General features: G+C 42.1%; 2 protein-coding genes across 2 annotated transcripts; one reads left to right on the plus strand and one right to left on the minus strand.

The window, feature by feature from the left end:
• Positions 1-455: 455 nt before the first annotated feature.
• LRRC34 (leucine rich repeat containing 34) lies at positions 456-16,864 on the plus strand (the record flags this gene model as incomplete). The annotated part of the gene is made up of 11 exons (XM_079539621.1): positions 456-490; positions 8,832-8,954; positions 9,772-9,896; positions 10,103-10,167; positions 10,852-10,935; positions 11,753-11,881; positions 13,364-13,459; positions 14,921-15,075; positions 15,170-15,325; positions 16,420-16,546; positions 16,661-16,864. The coding sequence occupies 11 exons, from the start codon at positions 456-458 to the stop codon at positions 16,862-16,864; spliced, it is 1,299 nt and encodes a 432-aa protein (XP_079395747.1).
• On the minus strand, positions 3,096-7,368 carry LRRIQ4 (leucine rich repeats and IQ motif containing 4; the record flags this gene model as incomplete). Its single annotated transcript, XM_079539591.1, has 5 exons — positions 3,096-3,242; positions 3,975-4,240; positions 4,774-4,912; positions 5,235-5,408; positions 6,283-7,368. The coding sequence occupies 5 exons, from the start codon at positions 7,366-7,368 to the stop codon at positions 3,096-3,098; spliced, it is 1,812 nt and encodes a 603-aa protein (XP_079395717.1).
• Positions 16,865-20,450: the final 3,586 nt, after the last annotated feature.

Below are 20,450 nucleotides of genomic sequence, written 5' to 3' on the forward strand. Positions count from 1 at the left end.
TCCTACACACGTAGATTATTCCCCTCGATAACATATTCTTTCAGATTCTCTGGACCATGCTTACTCTGCTATTGTGACACTACTGAATGTGCTTAAGCTTCCAGTTGTGAATACTGCAATGACTGATACCAAAGGAGCAATGACAATTTCAGATAGACACATGGCAGGTTTGCCAGTGCAAGGAAATGAGTGGAGTATGCACTAATGCAGATGGATGGGCAGTGTAATTACACATACAAGGAAGATGTTTCTGATGCAAAAATATCTGAAACTCTGTGTTTTAAAATTTTGTTCCCCCTTCCCCATACATTTTAATTTTTGTGAATGCATTAAAGCTACATAATTGTGAAAATTGGAAAGCATCCCAGCAGCTCAGGAGTATATGTCAGTCCAGTAAGAAGCAGCAGGAGTTGTTCTGCCTCTGCTATGGCTCTCAGTGCCATCTGATAGCATAGATGAATCCTGCATACAGAATCAGCATAAAATCAAGGTAAGAAACATTTGGTTGGTGTCTTTGCAAGCCTCAGACAAGGGAAATACTGCAGTGGGTTAGATCAGAAGGTCCTGCTATCTTAGCAACAATCTGAATCTTTCTGCATTCAAGACTAATCCGTTAGTTTTTAAAACACTTTGTGGCATAAGCTGTTCTTATTCTTATCCTAAATGTGGAGGAAATCTATCCAGGGGAGCAAAAGCTGTTATTAAAAGCTGCAGGGCAGCTTCTAGCTAGAAGCAGACCACCCTGCTTTGCACCCAAAATGTTAGAAAATGTACCTGCTTGGGCCACATAAGTGGCTCTTCTTTTTACACTTGATGATTTCTTATTTGGTGTTTTATTGGATTTGCTTGCACAGAACCATATTCTGGCATACTCGTTTATGTCATGGAACATCTTAACCCACATGTGAGCTCAAAGACTGCACTGGGATTATTCATCCGTAAGGTATTTTAGGAAGTAAAGATATTAGATCTGCCCACTGAGTGAGGAGTCTTAGAGAAATCCTGAGGGATAAAGTACTGCTCAATTAGCCCTGAGTTTGTCTTCACTCTGCAGCAATCTCCTGGATGTGAGGCACAAGAGAATCATCAGCTGGCACTTTCCTTGCTTGCCCAGATCCCTTCAGCACAGAACGATACTCAGCCTTCAATCTGGGTGACACCTCTAACACAACTTCTGACTGGCTCTGAGTTTATCAGTAGCAGCTAACCACGTTGTGCTGATGCCTCTCCATTGTTTAATCCATGATTTCACGAGGGTCTCCCCGGGCTTCCTGGTTTCAGTTTCAGTTCCACTGAAAAGTGCACTTGGATCCCACAAGCTCTGAGGAAAGCGAGATCAACCAGAGTGTCGTGGTCAGAGGTAGCAGTGAACTGCTGCAAAGTGGGATTGGTTATTTTGTGCAGATTTCCTCAACCCCTGAAGAGAAGCAAAGAGCCCCTGTTTCGTACAGAGCTAACAAAGGAGCCTTTCAAACTGTTATTCAAGGCAGGAGAGTTATTTTAATGTGGAAACACTATCACCTCTGTTTCACAGCAGCTCACCAACCTTCTCTTTCAATCACTTGTCTTAATGGGACTTTCCTTCTCCAATTTGCCTTTGCTCCATCTGGAGAAACGATCCTTTGTCTGTTCTATGGGAACCTCTGTGAATCACTCCTCTCTCACTTGAACCTCTCTAATTCAGACTGAGGTGCACTTCACTCTCTTGGGCTCCTCTTTCTCATTTCCAGGGCACAGTAAGGATGTACTGTTTGCAATTTCTTCACTTGCTTTTTTATATTCCCTTCCCAGTCCTTTGCCCACTCATGAATCTGTCATGCCTGTTCTGCCACAAAAGTCTTTTACTAAATCATTTTGATTATCCTGTCTGTCAGTCTTCCCAGAAGTGCCCCTTCCAACGTTTTCCTCCTCAGTAGCCTCTGCCGTCAAAGCAGCACCAGTTTCCTAGTGAGATGGAAAACCAAAAATGAGCAATCCCACCTTTCTGCACTTAATAGTCCGCAGTTCTCTCCTACCAAGAAGCTTATTAGTGACACTTCTGTGACAACAGACTCAAGAGCCAAACAGAGATAAGACCCTCACCCTGGATGCAGATGTGGCTCAGAAGAACATGACCTGGAGGTGGAGCTCTTGGGAGAGCCGAATCTCAGTGAGCCTGCCTTCACCTCCTTCCTCGGGGTGCCACCAGCTCCTCGTTCTCTGGTAGAGCTCAGGCATGGGCAGGGAGAGCAGGTCTGAAGTTCTGCCAGTTTAAGTAGAGAGACCTGCTCCCTTGTGCATTTTGACTCTGCACAGCAGCTTGCCTAGTTTAGCTCTGTGCTTTGGGAGCATTGTGACCGTGTTCTTACATGGCAGGATCCAGAGCCATTGTGAAATGCTGCATTTTGCACACTCGCAGTTTTCAAGTAAACCTGTTGTACACAGACATCTTACAAACTGTAAGCAAGCCGTCTCAGAGCTGGGCTGTAGCACTAGGATTTGACAGCTTGCAGTCATTCACAACACTGCAACTAGATTGTCAAAACATTAGGGAACATTTTTGCAGAAGATGGAGATACTTGGAGGTACTTTGAAGCAGCTCTTCACACTCCTGTAAGGCAGAAGTGTTGTGCAGATCGTGGCAGGTGTGGGTATGTTCTGACTGCTGGGAATCCTCCTCCATGTTTCCAAACAAGGTTTTGTTTATAAATGTAAAAGACAGTAAATAAGTGCCAGTATGTATAAGGCTACAGGTATGGTTTATAGTCTAGATATGGACAAACCTCACCAACTGGAAAACAACTTTCTAAGGATTACATGTAAAATACTTGGAATTCATAACAACAAACAGTTCATTGCACTAGATTCCTACAGATTAATTTCCAGTTAATCATGTGCCGCTGTGCTTCAAGATAACATCCATTCAGGATGAGAAATCCCAGACTGTTTCAGAATCTGCCTTATTCAGCTGAAGTACTGAAAGTTCAGAGACAACCCTAAAGAAATCACCAGTTTTCACTAGAATATCCACTGATGCGAATGCTTTAATGCTGTCTGTTTTGTACTCACTTCTCTCTTGCAGCTGACAGGGTTCTGTTCAGCTTACTGCACAAGAATCACTTTTTGGCTTTTGCTTCCTTTCCAGACTTCTGTTTTCCTTTTTCTTTTCCTTTCTTTTCCTTTTTTTTGTCTGCCATGCTTTTAAATGCCAAGAAAGGTCTGATCCCCTTCTTTGTAATCAGCCCATGCCAAATATTTCGGATCTGAGAGAGAACACAGTCTGGTTACCTTGAGGAAATGGATAAAAGCCAGGCATGTTATGGCCTCCAGAACAACTCTGCATTAGAGCATTGTTTGCAGCTTGTCCACTTGCCGCCTGACTTTTCTTTTATCGTGTGTTACTTCTTCAAGAGGAATTCCTTATCTGGGAGGAGACCAACGCTGTCATCCTCCAGATCCTCTGAGGAGTAAATGGCAGTGGCCTCACATTTTTAAATGCCACCACTAAGTTTGGAATAGTTTGTGAGAAACACATTAATTCATGAAGAAATAGCAGACACTACAGGAGAGGGAGATTTTTAGTTTCAGAAGAATCGAGGACTGTTTGCCTTTCCTTCCTTGCCTCGTTTTTTTCTGAGCTAATTCAGTTCATGTTCTATTAGTGATGCAGACTGATCTTTTGGGAAAACAAAACAAAACAACGACAGCAGAATGTGATAACAAAATATGTTTTGTTCTGTGTGTCTGCACGCTAGAACTTCAATTCTCTACAGTCAGAACACAGCAAGGTGCCAGTTAGATTCATCTTCAAGCAGTGCCCAGACTTGTTGGACCTACTTTGAGTTTAGCCACAGTGACTATGCCCCTGTCACTGGACAAAGCTGGTGGCTGATGTGTTGCAGAGTGCCCTGTAGGTTGTTCTAAAGTATCTCTGATCACTAAAAGCACTGCTTTGTGCATACATACGTACATCGTGGTTGCTTCAAAACACCTACCTTAGAAGCCTTGGCTTTTTTATGTCTTTTTTGCCATAAGTACTGCAGAATGGCAGATGTCCCCTGACTGCACACTTCAATGGGAGGGTCTGTCATAGGGTTCCCATCCACAAGGATCTCCTGCAGCTGCTTCAGGCTGTTCAAATCCTCAGGCAGCCTGGACAGCTGATTGTTCTGAAGGAGCAGTTTCTGCAAACCTGAGCACACAAAAGCAGACAGCTGCAATACGAAGGACAGGAATGATGCAAAGCACCCCTGCATTCTCCCTGTAGAACAGCATATGGAGGAGGCATAAACAATTCAGTCTGTACTTATTAGGAGTTTGAGTACTAAACATCCCATCAAGGGCGCTGGATAAAATTCAGAGTACCTCTCCCAAGTGTGGAGGGATGGGACTCGGTCTCTCCTAGCAAGGCACATCTTTATAGTTCAAGACTTCCAGTCTGGTGGCCAAATCTGCTATACTGTGCATGACAGCACTGTTGAGCTTGCCATACATAGAGATGTATTGGAGAACAGGGGAAGATAGAAAGACTGAACTGGAGGACAGAAAGCATGTTCCTCATCACTGCCCACCAGGTCTTCTCCGGCCGGTGGTGTGCTAGGAGCTGAGCCCCAGGAATCTCCCCAGTCCTCTGAGCTTGGGCACAGCATCTCCTTCACCCTCTCACCTCATGACTTCTCTCCTATTTGTCCCTTACTGATTGCTGGGCCAGCACCAAACAGTGTTCTGCCTTCTTTCTCTCCCTCCTTCCGGAAGAATTGGGTCCTTAGGGCTAACACCAAGATGATTTCTCACCTTGCATTTGGCCTAGAGACTCTGGGAGCTTCTTAAGGAGATTGTTGTGACAGTCGAGTATTCTCAAGTGGGTCAGTGAGCCAACAGCTGGGGGCAGGTGCTCCAGACAATTATTCTCTATATGCAGTTCTTTCAGATTCTGGAAAATATGTGTGCGTAATAACTTTTCATAATTAAAGGATTTTTCTTTATCTGGTTATATTATCAATGTACAGATAATATCAGCAAGTGGAGAAATTAGCTTTAAAAGCTGAGGCATCGTTGGGATAACCGCCTGATAGAAAGAGACAACCTAAGTTTTAAACACTGACTATTGATGTTCTTCCTGTTCTGTCAGACCTGGCCTGATGCTGCACCAGCCCTAAAAAAAATAAGGAGGACCTTCATTTCTGCATTTGGGAGCAGCTGAAGGGCCAAGCCACAGTATACACTCAGCCCCCACCTCCTCCTGTTGTCCCTACCTGCAGTTTGATGATATCTTCTGGCAGACTTGTCAGTTTAACTCCTTTGTTTTGTCCCAGATATAATTTCTCTAATGACTCCACGAGAAAGATTTCCATTGGAAAGTTGTTGAATTGATTTTTGGACAGGCTGAGGCATTTTAAATTTGTCAGTTCTTGTATTTCTGCTGGTATCTGGACACAATCATTAAAGATACATTATGTCAATTAAACAGTAATCGTAGGGATTTGTCTTTAGGGAAAAATCTCTAGGAAAAGCTATGGAGCTTCACTGTTATTGATGGATGAGCAGAGAATGTTCTACTCATTAATATAACATTATATCTCATAGTGTGGTGGAAAGGTGGGGGGAAAAATCATATTGTTTCCTCTGCTGGAAAGATTTCTTATGTGGTTTATTCTTAGCAGAAATGTTTGTCTGCTTCTTTGCTTCTGTTGTAAGCTCAGTGCAGGGGAGAGTCATTGAAATGAATCAAACCTGAAAGAGATTCTTCTGTGTGAATTACTGCTTATCTAAAGGGGACCTTCACAAAGAAAATCGCACAAGTGAAAATCTCCTGGGGGGGGGAGTAGAGTTGCATTACTTAATAAGGGAGGTATAAGCCCTCAAATGAGTATGTCATACTTTAAAGTACTTAACTGTTCATTATCAAGTAATTAGCAGATAGTAATGATTTTAAAGGCATTCACAGTATGTCATCTATTTTAATGTTGCCCTCTGCTCTGTTTCAGTTTTTGATGCATTGGTTCTACAGAAACGCAGCTCTTATTTTCCAGCTTACACAGAAAGATGATGAAATAAAGCAGCCAACTCTGACAGCAGTTCCTCCAGTCAGTATTCATCTGTATGATTCAGCGCAAAAGTAAGTGTCTCCATGCTCTTGCTTTTCCCTCTCTGTCTCAGCTGTCAGTGTCAGTGTTACCCAGGCTCAGTGCATGCCAGGAGTGCATCTTCACACTTGAGCAGAAGGCAGCTCTTGCTTGTAATGTAAGACTTTGCAAAAGGAAGGTCTCAGTGAAGTAAGAATGAAAAGATAGAAACAAATACCTCCTGTATTTGATTGTCATCCAGGTTCAATATCTCCAGGTTTTTCATGGAGCATATTCCTTTGGGAATTTCATCAAAGCAGTTTTCACTCAGGTCGAGTACCCTGACGCTGGTTAGGCTGGTGCAGGACAGGTGAACTCTGTGCAGCCCAGTGTTCCTCAGATAAACATGGGTAAGTGATGTCCAAGAGCCTGTCTGGGCTGGCAGCTCCTCCAGGCTGTTATCAGACAGGCTGAGTTCACTCTTTTCAGTGAGATTGTTCCAAACTGGGGGAAGCTTGTGCAGGGGATTATGAGACAGATCCAGCACCGCCAGCTTCTGGCAGTGTTGCAGCGTGGGAGGAATGGAAGACAAGTTATTAAAAGCTAAAAATAGCTTAACTAAGTTTGTCAGAGAGCCTATCTCTTCTGGGATGTGACTGATGAGATTTTGTTCCAGATCTATTATTTCTAAACTAACAATTTTACAAAGCTCGATGGGAAATTTTTCAAATCTATTGTTTTTGAGGTAAATTTCCTTGAGTTTTTTCAGGTTCACTGTTTCTTTTGGCAGACACTGTAGATGATTGTCAGAAAGCCCAAGAAGTTCAATGAGATAGAGGTATTTGCAGATCTGCACTGGGATTTCATGCAAGTTTATTTGGTAGAGCCTGAGCTGGTGAAGGGACTGCAAGTTGCTGATTACCTGCAGAGAACTGTAAGAGAGGGGGTTGTTACTTAAATCTAAGCTCAGAATACTTTTCAACATCCCCAGCTCTTCACATATTTCCCTTATGTGATTGTGGTCCAAGTAGAGAACCTTCATGTTCTTCAGGAGTTTTATTTCTTTCGGGATGTTTACTATCAGGTTCTTCTCCATGTGCAGCTCTTCCAGATGCTCTAGACTGAAGACCTCAGGTGGGATGATTTGCAGCTGCTTATTGGCTAAATCAATAAAAAAAATCCTATCTGTGGCGTGCCTGGGAATCAGACCTTCATTCTCTGGTACTTCATTCATTGGTTTTTCTTGTGCAGTGGTAACGTGATTATCCTCAAAGCCAATGGGGTCACCTTTAGGATGATGAGTGTCCTTTGCACTGAGCTCCATGCTCTGCTGAGACTCAGCCATCTGTAATTCTTACTTTTAAATTTCAGAAGAGAAAAAAAAAAATTAATAAAAATCAGCAGTACTCAAACACTAAATAAATAGTGAAAGAAGTTAAGACTGAGGGACAGGTCCTACCTACTGTCAGTTGTACCCCTGCAAAAGCTGCTTACATTCCTTGATGTCAACATCTGCAATACGTACAAGTGTGACTGTGACTTTGAATCCAGAACCCCAAAATGCCAAATCAGAGGGTGGCCTTTGTGAAGTCAGTGGGGCTGAACGAAACAACCTCCGTGGGTCTTCATTTACAAAGATTCTTAGGAAAGGGATCTTCTATAACAGGGAGATACCAGAACCTGATATTCAGTAGCCCTTTAATTGCAGAATGTGGACTGTAAAAGAGTGAGAGATGGAAAGGCCTGGCTGACCTCTGCTGTCTCTGGGAGTGAATGGTGGTAGCTTTGGGCTGACAATGAAGGGAGTGGGGGCTGCAGTCAGGAGGAAGCTGCCAACCCCTGGTACATCAGGGGTGACCAGAATGAGGGGAAAGAACCAAAGGTCAGTGAGGTGTGGGGAGAGCCATGCTAAGCTTTGTGGTCTCATTGAAGCTTTGTACAGCAGCGTTTCTTTTTTGTTCTTTCAGCGGTAAGGAGTGAGCATCCTGTGGGGCGATGGGAGCGTGCGATCCCAGCTCAGCCTTGGGTCATGTGGGAGTTAGGGGGAGGATCTGAGTGGAAAGTGCACTTCTGAAGCACACAACCCTGTAAACATACTGATTTGTGCCAAACCTCCTCGGAGGGTGTGGGCAGAGCACTCAGTAAACAGTGCAAGGATAAGTGAGGCTGGTGTTAGCATGGAAGTGTGATGCCCTGCCCAGCACCAGGCCTCCCCTCTGAGGTGGGCAGCAGAGTGGCTCCTGCTCCGTTGGGCACCCAGACCCTGCGTTGGACATCAGCTGTGTGGTAATGGGCTCAGCTCAGCGGTGTGGATGTATGTGGGGAGGGTGTGGAGGAGTAGGGCTCTCTGGCAGTCTCATGTTGGCTGGTAAGCTCAGACACGGCTGCCTCAGGCAGAGCAGGGCAGGAGGGCAGTTTGCTGGGGGTCTTGCAGCACTCTGTGAGGCTGGGATTCGTCCCGAAGCTTCTTGTTGGGGCTTTCTCAAATAGCAGCATCACACACAGAACCGACTTTCATCACAGACTGCAGGACGCTGCCCTTTTTACAAAAGGGAAAGAGACCTGTCTTTATGAACATTACTTCTAGTTGTTCATATTCTCTGTGATGCCACATCAGGGCCACGTTTTTTCCTTCTTTTTTCCATCTGTATGTCCATAATTCAGTTATTCTGATAACTGCAGGGACCCATTTTTACTGTTGCACACCCCCTGGCACAACAGAACTGGGTCCATGGCAACGTTGTTAGGCTGCCATGGTGATGCAGTAACTGTTTGCTTTGTTTTCAGGCACGTCATGTCTGTTCCTCCAGATCTTCATCAGCAGTATTTGCAGACTTGCCAAAACCTGAGCCAACCTGAAAATCACTTTGTTGCTCGTGTGCTTCAAGAAGCTGATAAAAGTGATAATATGTAAGAAAATAACGATCAGCATGTTTCAGATACTTCTGAACTCCTTAAACAAGATGGTAGGACAAGAATTGGAGCAGTGGGAAAGTTTGTGGAGTTTCAGGCTTGAACACAAATTGCACTTAACATTTACTGCAGAAGTTCTGGTTTGACTCATCCTGACATCATCTTGGCAAGTCTGTAACTGTATATCCCTCCTGGGCAGCTTTACAAGCAATAAAATCAAAAAAGTGAAAAATGGGAAGAATGGTAACTTTACATCCCTTAGAGAAGCCCAACTCACTATTCAGCCATCCTAACTCCCTTCCTGATTTCTCGCTCCCGTTTAAAAAGGCTCAGCTGCATCCAGTTAGCTTCCAGCTGATAGTGCTTTCCTGAACTGTCTGTGAGTCCTGGCAAGGTGCTGACCACAAAAATTGCTTCTCCTTTTGTGATCAGATAGACCTTTCTCTCAGGGATGCACCTGGGGTTGGAGTTGATTGCCTTTTGGAGAGAGAACACAGGAGAAGACAAGGTTGGGCAGTAGTTTGGGTTAGCTGTTCTGCCTTTGGGGCAGGATAGAACAGATAAAGGAAAGAAGGAATAGATGAGGTTACCCTGGGAAAGTCTTCTTTATTTTCATCTCTGCTTCTCTTGTCTTTCTGCTTCCTGCTCTCTGTGCGCTTGTGGTCGTGTAGCTGTGCAGTATCTTCAGAGTAACAAGATGGAGAGCTGACCACGTGCAGGCACACTGGGGAGGGTGAATAGGGATGCATCTCTTAACCTGAAGAAAGAATTCTTTTTACTAATATTTTCCTTCTTATGTGGTTTTGTGTTACAGCAGACGGACAAAAGGGATCACGTTAAAAATAGCTGGAAATAATCGCTTAGTGCCTGTGCAGAGAGTGACAGATGAAGATGTTCAGGTTCTTGCCTCTGTCTTACGCCGTGCTGTATTTGTCACCGGTAAGTATCTTTACATGTCTGATGTCAGTGCTCATATTGTGCTGGTTTATCACCGGGCAGCAAATATCACACACAAAAAAATAGAAGAAATATAAAAGAAAACACAAGCAATCTCCATTTCAGTGTAATTCATCTTTATTTCTTTTTGTTTACAGGTAAGTTAATTGTAGGTATGCACCTCTTGCATTATTCTCAATCTTTTTCAGGTTTGGATCTGAGATATAATGATTTGACTGATGTTGGAGTAAGGCACGTGGCAACGTTCCTCCAGGTGCCAAAATGTTTCTATTTCAGAAATGTGGTTTATTGGGCTATGGTAATGTTTCTGTGGTGTACTGGAGACCAAGACTGCATTGATTTGGCAGAATTCCATTAATTTGACTTTTGCATCCAAATCTCTCCTGTTAGGATCTCAGATTGTGGTCTTTGGGATGAATTTGAATTTCTGATGGTATAAGATATATTAGGATGTCTGAAGAAAGAGCAAGACAGTAAGCCAGGGGTTTTTAAGCTAACATTCAATTCAACGAAGGATGTAATGGTAGCATGGATTGTGCCAGGGCCTTTGTTTTATGTATTTTATCCCTTCTCAGCCCTTCTGTGAGTCTAAACTTACTAACTTTAATGCTGCCTTTTTACAATTGTAAGCACTGGCACGCAGATCAAAAACAGTGACTGTAAATTCAGTGTCTGTGCATTCACAAAATACCTGCAGGTCTGTATCTGAGCTTCACCTGCCTTGTTTGATCCCCTGGGCTCCTAAGTGGCTCTCATAGGACTGTGAGGATTTACTCATCTGATGTACTTTAGCATTCTTTATTTTCCATATCAGGGGCTGCCTATAATGTGGTGCAGGACAGACGTTGTAAGTGCATGTATAGCACGTCTCCTTTTTGAAAAGTGCAGGGTGCAATAGAAGCAATTCTCATTGCTTTCTGCTTTATTTCTTCTGAAGGAAAACTCAACTCTGCAATACCTTAACCTGATGTTTAACGATATTGGCACGAGTGGAGCTGAGCTGATAGCAAATGCTCTCCATGTGAGTATTCGTCTAGGAGATTTAGACAGTGGCATCTTGCTTGATGTTTTCTGCTTCTGATGAGCAGCACGAGCTGTCCTGCCAACATAAAGCTGGCTGAAAGAGCCCTCTGTCCTCTGCTGCTCAGCTCTTTGCTGTAACACAGCGACTGCTTGTTTTCCCAAGGCAGACTTCAGAAATCAGATTTCACACAAGAGAAAGTAGCCCTGTGCTGCCATTAGTACTTAATTATCACAACTGTGTGATAATTTCTGTGTGAAAAGCGTTGTTGTGCTGTAGGGTGTAGAACGTCATCAAGGTTTTCCTTAGGTTATGAGTTTTTAGAATTGGGTGTGAAATTTGCCTGTACCTTAATGTCAACAAATGTCTTGATTCTAGATGCCTGAGACGGGTTTTCAAAGCTTTGCCTCACAGCAGCATGAAAATGTCTGTTATTTTTAACATGGTTTCCCAAGGAAACGAGGCTAGCATGTAAGGTTTGTTTTGTCTGTGAAGTGAGACTCACGTGGGCTCTTCCTTCCTTCTTCGTGGTCTTTGAACTAATCTTCTAATCTCAACTAAATTTGAGAGGCCTGAAATGCTGAGACTGTATGATAGGACTGTGCATTGCCAGTTAATGCAGAAATACCTGCCTGGGTTGTTTTCAGCTGCTTAGTGCTATCTCTTGGGCACAGTTTTTCTGGAGGGACCTTTTGTCTTTGTGTGACAATGAGCAGGATCCACAGGAAAAAGGGCAGTGATATTTTTATTAAGAGAACTGAAAGAAAATGATTTTACCTTTTTTTTTTTTTTTTTTTTTCTTCTGATTTTGTTCCAGAGCAATGAAACTCTTCTGCATTTGAGATTGACTGGAAACAAAATAGGCAATAAGGGTGGAATGTACTTTGCTTCAATGCTACAAGTTAATTGCACCTTAGAGAAGTTAGATCTTGGAGACTGTGATGTGGTGAGTGAATCAGTAGAATCATCAGCAATGAAATAATTATTTCAGGAGTATCACAAAGGTGCTGCAGTGCTTGATTATGAGAAAATGTCATCTGTTGCCATTGGTTTTGCATTTTATGATGGCTGGAGGTAACACATTACATAATATTGTAGTGTGTGCTTGGAAAGGCATGTTGTACTTATACACGGAGGTCATAACCAGTGATACATTGCAGCCACTGCCCTTGGGAATTCAGGTGCTTGGCTTTCATGTGCTCCAGCATTGTTTCTTCTGTTCCCATTATTTATGTGTGTGTATATATATATATATATACACATATATTTTTAAGGGAATATATAAAATATATAGTAAATATATGTATATTTGTGTGTGCATGCAAATCCTGTCTGAGTGATGCTGCAGAAAGGTGGTGTTCTCCTTCTGAAGTGTGCAGTACTATGAAACTTGAAAGTTATCCTCCTCATAGTTCTGTTGCTCATGTTGGAGCTCAGCTCGTTGATGCCATAGGTGTGGCAGTGCTGAGTTGAGCAGAAAGGCCCCCAGCTCGGTTTTAGATAACTTGCTGCCTCCTGGAGTTGAGTGCTGGGAGTCCCCTGAACCTCAAGGGGAAACAGAGAATAGAAACTGGCACAAGGAATAAGTTTGAGTGTAACATAACAGCTGTGACTGTCACCTGGAGGCAGGGAGAGATTTGGGGGTCAGGTGAAGATGTTATTATATAATATTTGTTTTGTGGAATTACAGAACTTTCTCCCAAACTGGAAGGGGGAAAATACCTTCCAGAAACTGGGGAGGATGTTACCAGTACATAAACAAAGGAAGTGTTGCCTGAGTATAACTTATCTGGATGCTTCATCTCTGTATGATTGGTAGAGAGTTAACAGTTCTGTTTTAAAATGAAATGTCTTTGAATGTAGACAAGGCTAATCAGAAAAAAAACATAAACAGAAGTTAGTGAGCAAAATGAGGAAATAGAGAAATCCCAAACTGGCCTGTATTCTAGACTGACTGTTCTGTACCATGTTAATTCACATGTAGGATGCATTTACCTAGTGGAGAAGTGTTAGATGAGACTTGTACTGAAGATGCAGGGAACACTCTCAAGTTGATTTTTCTTCTCAAATCAGGAAAACCAACACAAGGATCAATGAAATGGACAAGTATCTCTTGGAGATCCATCATATTTGCTTTTCTTTTTTTTTTTTTTTTTTTCTGAGTTGCTGGGTTTTCTAGCTGTTTATAGTTCTTAGTCTCATTGCACTGCTGTTCTACAAGAAATTTGCATTGGTGCCAGCAGGCACTTGCTGGCTGCACTTGTATTTCTCCAAGGTACAGGAGGCAGAAGTAATACTGTTTCCAACCAGAGCCTGCCTAGTGGTTCTGATCTTCTGACAATCCATTCCAAGAAGTCATGGTAATACGAGAGCTTGACCTGTTCACCGGCCAGGTTTATCTACAAGACTTGTCTGTTTTCATTTGCAGGGTACACAGTGTCTAATAGCAATAGCATCAGTCCTGACTCAGAACAAAGCAGTCAAAGCAATAAACCTCAATCGTCCATTGCTGTACAGCCAGGAGGTAAGGTAATAGACTGCAGTGCCAGCTCAGGCAAAGAGAGGAGCGCAAGCAAAGTCACTACTGATAAGTTTATGGACGTCTGGGCTACTCTGGGTTTTCTTGAAGTGATAATTGGTTGTGGGAATACTTTATTTTCTTCCTGATCCCAAGTTTTATGCAGCCTCGGGCTGCCCTTGTTTAACTGGAAGGTTAATTTTGTTTTGTTTTATTTTTCTTGGTAGGTATGCATTTATGAAGCAGTGGGCAAAGGGAGATGGCTGGGTATTACTGGACCAAATATTCATTTTGCTGCCAGCGCTTGGAGAGTTTTGTGCATCATTCAGCAAAGTGAGGGACAAAAGCTGTTTAGCAGGAACTGAGGGAAGGACAAAAGACTGCTTTTTATCTGAGCAGAGCATGGGCGATTGCCAGAGGCTGCAGCCTAAAGAAAGGCACACTTAACAATATCCCTTATTCACAGTGCCATGGTTTTGTTTCACTGTGTGGACTTGTAGCTTGAATTTAACAAGTGAATGAACCTCATCAATGTAAAGCCTATGATGTGTTTTCTATCCAAAACAAAGACACAAGAGCTTCCAAAACAGTCGAGCACTGAAGAGAGATCAGTGAGGCAGTGTTTGCTGTAGGCAGCACCCTGGCACTGGTATGTACATGCACCAGAGCTTCTGCCTTGCAGGCATGCAGCTCCTGTGCCTCATTGCTCCTGCTGTTTCACCAGCGTCAGCAGTTTTCAGGTGCATGAGGTGCATTTTCCCAATTGCATGATAATACAATAAATTGTTGTGAAAGCCAGTAGATCTTCCCATATCCCAGAGATGTTTTCAACAGTTCAAACAGCTGATAGCTTCTTCTCTACTGAGACAGGGGTCTGATCTACCTATCTGCAGTTTTACAAGGCCATTTACATCACTGGTATTGAAAATAAGGGCCTAGGCTGTATCTGGGGGAAACTTTCTCTTTGCCATTGCTGTCATTTGCTGAGGCCAGTGGCTTATTCCCTTATTATTGACTCAAAGATCTCATGCAGTTATTTTGTAATAAACAAAACCTCAAAGTAGATGTACAGTTTCTTACAGTGACGGCACATTTCTCTTCTTAGCAATGTCTCTTTTCATAAAATAAGTGGCATGACAAAATACTTCTAATGTTGGTGAAAGCTGATCCAACCACAGTTTTGTTAAAGCAATGACTGGGAAGGAAATAAGATAAGTCATTCAAGCATTGATGCTCCTGATATTTACAGGGATGTACAGTACTGCAAATCTGCAAATACTTCTGTTATTTTTCACTTTTTTTGGTTGTAATAATGCATCACTGCCTGGCTATTTCCAATACAAAGCTGTAACATACAAATAGACCACCACTGACAACCAGGGTTAGCTGTTGTACATGTCTTTTACTGAAGCAAGACTTCATCTTATCCTAAAGTATAGTTTAATAAAAATGAGTGTTTACTTCTAGGAAGAGACCACAGTCCACATAGCTTTGATGCTGAAAAATAATTCTTCTCTTGTGGAGCTACATCTGTGCAAGCACGAAATTAAAAGCTTTGGTGTAGAGCGACTGTGTGAGGCGTTGTATGAAAACTGCAGCCTGAGATACCTTGATCTTAGCTGGTAAGAGTTAGTACAGGACCTAACCCTGACTGACATTAGATGCTCATTTTCTTAGTATCTCTTTTATAAATATATATATGCATATCTCTTTCAGTAATAAAGTAACTCGTGAGGATGTGAAATTTTTGGGAGAAGTACTGAAACAGAACCAAACTCTGGAAATCCTAGATCTTAATTCAAACCGAATAGAAGATGATGGAGCTATCTACTTGAGTGAAGCTTTGGCTTTGTACAACAGGACTCTTAAGGCGTTAGTATTTCAGTAACTTCCTCAGGGATTGCAGACAAAAAACACTCCAAATATAAGAAACTCAGACTCTGCCGTGGCTGAACTGATGTGAAAATTGTGCTTTGACATTAGCAGTCAAAGCAGAAAACGCACAAAGTTCCAAACTTCTTGGTTCAGCTGAGGAAAGAAAAAATGAGTGACAGTATGGAATTCATTTGCCTAGCCATAGGTGTGGGAGGGTGAGAGGGAAAGGGTGAGGATGAAAGTTAAATTGGTTCTGCAATGGTTCTAAGCGTCTTACCTGGGACTCAGTCATTTTTACATTCATTTCGAGGAGCGGGAGAGAGGCTATTAGATCTTCATTGTTCTTTATCCACCTTTAAAGCACAGGTCCCTGTGTTGCACAAGCATAAACAAACTAGGATCTGTACATCTTCAGAATTTTAAGCCAAGCAGATTCCATAGAAGGCTAAGGCTCTATATTTGTTGATTCTGATCTTCAACACTTAAGAAAATCCTCTGTTTAAGTTAGCTTCCGGGTGAACCCGAAAGAGCTGTAATCTGCCCATCAGTGTGCATTCTGTAGCACGCATTAAGCCGTGCGCCAGCAGGAGGTATAAAGCTGATCAAAGGTGTTACCTGAAGCCATGAGTGTTAAGTAGCAGACTGAGGAGGTGGTGGCTGCTCGGTGCCTCTGAAAGCCTTCCAGGCTCACCAATATAAAAATAACTGCCGCACAATAAAGATCAAAGCTTAACCTGGCCAGGCGCCAAGGCCTGGGCTTCAGAGCAGACAGAAGATGAGATGTGGCCACCACACAGTAAGCCACTGACACTGAACAACTGAATGGGGAGCAACCTTGGCTGTGTGAGTCATGGCAGTGCCTTGGGACACAGTACAGTTCCAGAGTCCAACCTGCCTGTAGCAACCTGACAAATATTTTTAATAGGAATTTTAATAGGCTTGATACAAATATCTTATTACATTATGACAAATAGAAGATTTCATTATACATACAGTTATATAAAGTCTAACTGAGTAAAACTCCGAGTTTTAGCTAAGATATGGGAATGCAGTGGCTTAGCATGCTTGCGTAACTATTTTCTGTTTATTAGGTTGTCAGTAGTGAGCAACAATATAAGTGGCAAAGGGCTGGCAGCTCTCTCACAAGCAATGAAAATAAATGTGGAACTCTCCTACATTTATATTTGGGGGAACAACTTTGATGAAGCCGCCTGTACGGTGAGTACTGGACTGAAGTGACCAAGTGCGTGCCCACCGTGTTTTATCTTCTAGGCCTTTCCTTACAATCAAAGTGAAATATTGTATGTCAGCTTCTTGTTTCGTTTATTTCAGGCATTTTCAGAATTAATTCAGGCAGGCCGCTTGAAACCTGGTTGCACAGATGTGGAACCGTACGAAGTGGACGGGCACGTTCACCTTGCAGAGCTCTCCCATGGCCTTAAAAAGCATTACTACTGGACACCAAGCTATGGGGAGGTGAAGAACGCTGCTGCTAATGCCAGTCTGGCAATTGCAGCTGTTTCAGAATATTTCTAAGGTAGGATCTTGGTGTGCTCACATAGTTTATCTGTCTTCTAGTACAACAGATATCAAACACGCTGCTGGTTGTTTCTTCAGTGTCTTTACCCTACGAGTCTAGAAATACTTTAAAATAGCATTAGAGATGAAATATCAAACCAATAAGTGTAAAATTTGTTTTTAAATAGTGGCCAATCTATTAAAAGCCTATTAATATGAAAGCATGTTTGTTTTGCTAGAGTCATTACTATTGTGCACGCGTGTGCTTTGCTGTGCCATGGTTGGGTAGAGCTCCCTGGTTGCCAGGTGACAGATGAATGCATGTAAGTGATGTGCTGAGATGAGAACAACTTCCACTATGGCGTGACACACTACAAGTGACAGCAGGTATTCTTAGCAGCAATGCAGAATATAGCAGTCACTGACAAGAGGTGGTGTGAAGACTCTGAACATCAGCAGTGCATGAACTGAGCTTCCAGCAGCTGCACTGCTCAGCTCTATTTAGGAGCCCTTCTCAGGTCAGCAGTTACCAAGTGCTTATTTAAAGAGGATGCAGGGAGTGCATCAGAGCAGCAGCAGAGCCCATGGATCAGGTACTGTGACCATGGTGTCCTCTTCCTCTGGGCTGCTGCAGTGAAACAGCTGCTGCTGCCCTTCCTGCAGCCAGGTTTCCCCACAGCAATTTCTACTGTCTCTCTGTGGGCTGAAGTGCAGCTAGGCAGACCGTGTTGATTAAAACAAACAGAAAGCTCAAACTTCCATTTAGGACTGCTGCTGAGCAGCAGATTTGCTTGAGAGCAAATCAGATATGTGGTAGAACAAGATTCCTGTTAGAGTTAGGAGTCTGAGTAAGTCCATGTGTCACTACTAGGCTCTATATGCCATTACTGAGGAAAAAGAGAAAGCAAGCTTTTGTTGTTTATCCAAAAATATTTTATATTTTGTTAAACAAGTTTGATGAATTTAAGCAGTTAGCTGCAGTAATGCAGGAACTTGAAGAGCAAACTCTTTACTTTTATCAGAACAGTATTTTGATTCACTTGCAGTATGTGGTTGTTATAAGGATAAATGGAATCTACTTTTGAAAATGCTATCATAAATCTTCAGCTGCCAGAACTCAAAGCACCTTTCAGAAAGGCAGCGTTTAGACCCCAGTGTAAAGGGAAGGAAAATGGCTGATCCAGCAGGCCAGAGGTACAGTGCAGGTCCACGAAGCCCTGCTGAGTGCTCTGGCCTTTATACCACCTTCTGTCAGTTGAACTATTCAGTAAAAATAAGGTAGGTAAAATACAAATTTGGAGTTGAGTGACTATCATCTTTAGCAGAAACAGTGAACTTTCAAAGCAGTCTAAGTAAACAAACAAAAAACCAAACCTCCAATCCTCAAACCTTACCAGCAGGAAAATAAAAGTACTAACATAAGAGTGTTTATATTAAACTGCATCTAGAAACAAAGTGTTTAATTTGGGTTGAACTGATCCAAAATATCTTTTATCAGACAAATCAGGTGTTTCTTACTGCCAAGGAAGTGTGGTAGACCTTGTTGTATGCAGTGTCCTGCAGTGTGTGCTGTGCTGTGCAAAGGGCAACCTTCCTGACAGGGTGCTGTGGTGGTTATGTTAGACTGCTTCCCTCCTCCTTTTGTTGTTACCCCTTGCAGTTCTAAACAGCAGACACGAGGTGAGGGAAAAGTACAAAACAAGTTTATTAAAGTCTAACATAAAACACTTCAGGCTAAATATGTACAACTCCCTGCCCAGGAGATTATAAAATCGAGAGTTGAGCTATATACAAATAACAGAGGAAAGGCTGTATATACATGAAAGATACTTCAAAAATAATTTAAACCAAAAATCAGTCATTAACCTTAACTCTGCTGCAAGGCTTATCGACATCCTCTCTGAAATCACAGCCCTGAAATCCTAGATGAGGGATTTGTCTGTAGTTGACAACTTTTCTTAAGCCATATGTTTCAAGAAAACTTTCATGCTCTGTGCCTACAGATAGGCACCAATTCAGATAAATGCCACACAAGGAGTTATTCTAACATAAGTATTTGAAACGGCCGATTCAGACATTTATAGTTGCAAATAATCTGTTCAGGTAGAACTGAAATGCTACTGAGACAATGATGTTTCTCGGATAAATTAAGTCATTTTCTGTAAATTACCAATGATGGACTGAAATTCTCTTTCATTTTGCAGGTAGGTCTCAAGAATGAGAAGAATCCCTACAAAAATTCCATGTTTCCCCCATTCATCTCTGAAGGAAGTTACCAATATCGTTAAACACCACGTACCTCCAAAATGAACTCCTTAAGCCTAAGAATGAATGTGCAGCTGACTTCCATGCATCTATTGGCACAAGGTACCGTACAGAGCTGCTTCTTCAGGCCCTGGAGCACCCAGCCTGAACACTCCTACAAATCCAATATATATATCTCTTTCTATATATATTTAAAATCTATATTCTATTAAATGAATACCGTTGATAGAGATCATACCTCAGCAGCTGAGATATCTGCACAAAAGATGAGGGTAAGAATCGAGGTTCTCAGATGAGGACTGAAGAGTGCAGTTCACTAAATTATTGCTCTAAGTCAAAATTACAGCCTGTGTATTCTACTAAGAAAGGCTAAAAGTGTTGTTTTGTAAAAAATAATGATTATCTTCTTGTCTATAAAGAAAACTAAATGACTACGAAAGAAAGTGGTACTGTTATAAGCATCTAAACAAATCCTGTATAAATCTAAGTACTGTTTTAAAAAGTCTGAAAATCTAAGAATACAGCAATAAGCTATTATTGTAGAAATATAAAAACAGTCCAAACAAACACTGTTATGGAATGCATTTTCTAAGTAGGAATGTAGTTACTTCTTCCTAGAGCAAAACAGCTCTTGTCCTTTATTCTGAATTTTACATTAATCCTCAGATAACAATAGTGTATCATTAGTTTATCTTCCAGAGTTGGTTAAACATGAAATTTATCGAGCATACGGTGCTGCACTTTGTCAGTACTCATGGCTAAATCCATGTCTATGCCAAGACTCTTCCTCTGTTTTCAGAAAGTGAAAGTAAAGAGGAATCTTAGAGCAAGGTACAGCGTTCACTTTGTTAAATGGAATCAGGATTCTGCTCTTTGTGGTTCTTGAATGCTAGTTGGCTACAGAATCATTCAGCTCCTAATCAACAACAGCAACTTGGAAGAAGAAAAAGCCATGGGAGAAGCAGTAGTAGGGAACTGCCAAACAAAATCTGAGAACTTCATCTATTGCCCTGTGCCAGCCTTATGAAGGGCATCAGCTGTACGTAAATGGTGCAGGATGGATAAGCAAAGAAATTAAATGTCAAGAAGTATGGCAGTAATGAGCAAACAAAGTGAAAAATGCCTGCATTCAACTGTTCCTGGGCCACTCCATGCTGCCTGTGGTAGATTTTATCATTAAATTGGCCATATCTTATGACTTAAAACATGATCAAGCAGCAGAGTTCTAACCATGCCCCATACCAAGATGACCAACACAAAGAAATGAAAGATCTGTTACTTCACAAGTACAAATGTGGAGGAAAAAAATCTGTAGTCATGCTCAGGAGTCAAGGGACCA

Source organism: Tetrao urogallus, assembly GCF_951394365.1.
Source record: "Tetrao urogallus genome assembly, chromosome: 9".
In the NCBI taxonomy this organism is placed as follows: domain Eukaryota; kingdom Metazoa; phylum Chordata; class Aves; order Galliformes; family Phasianidae; genus Tetrao; species Tetrao urogallus.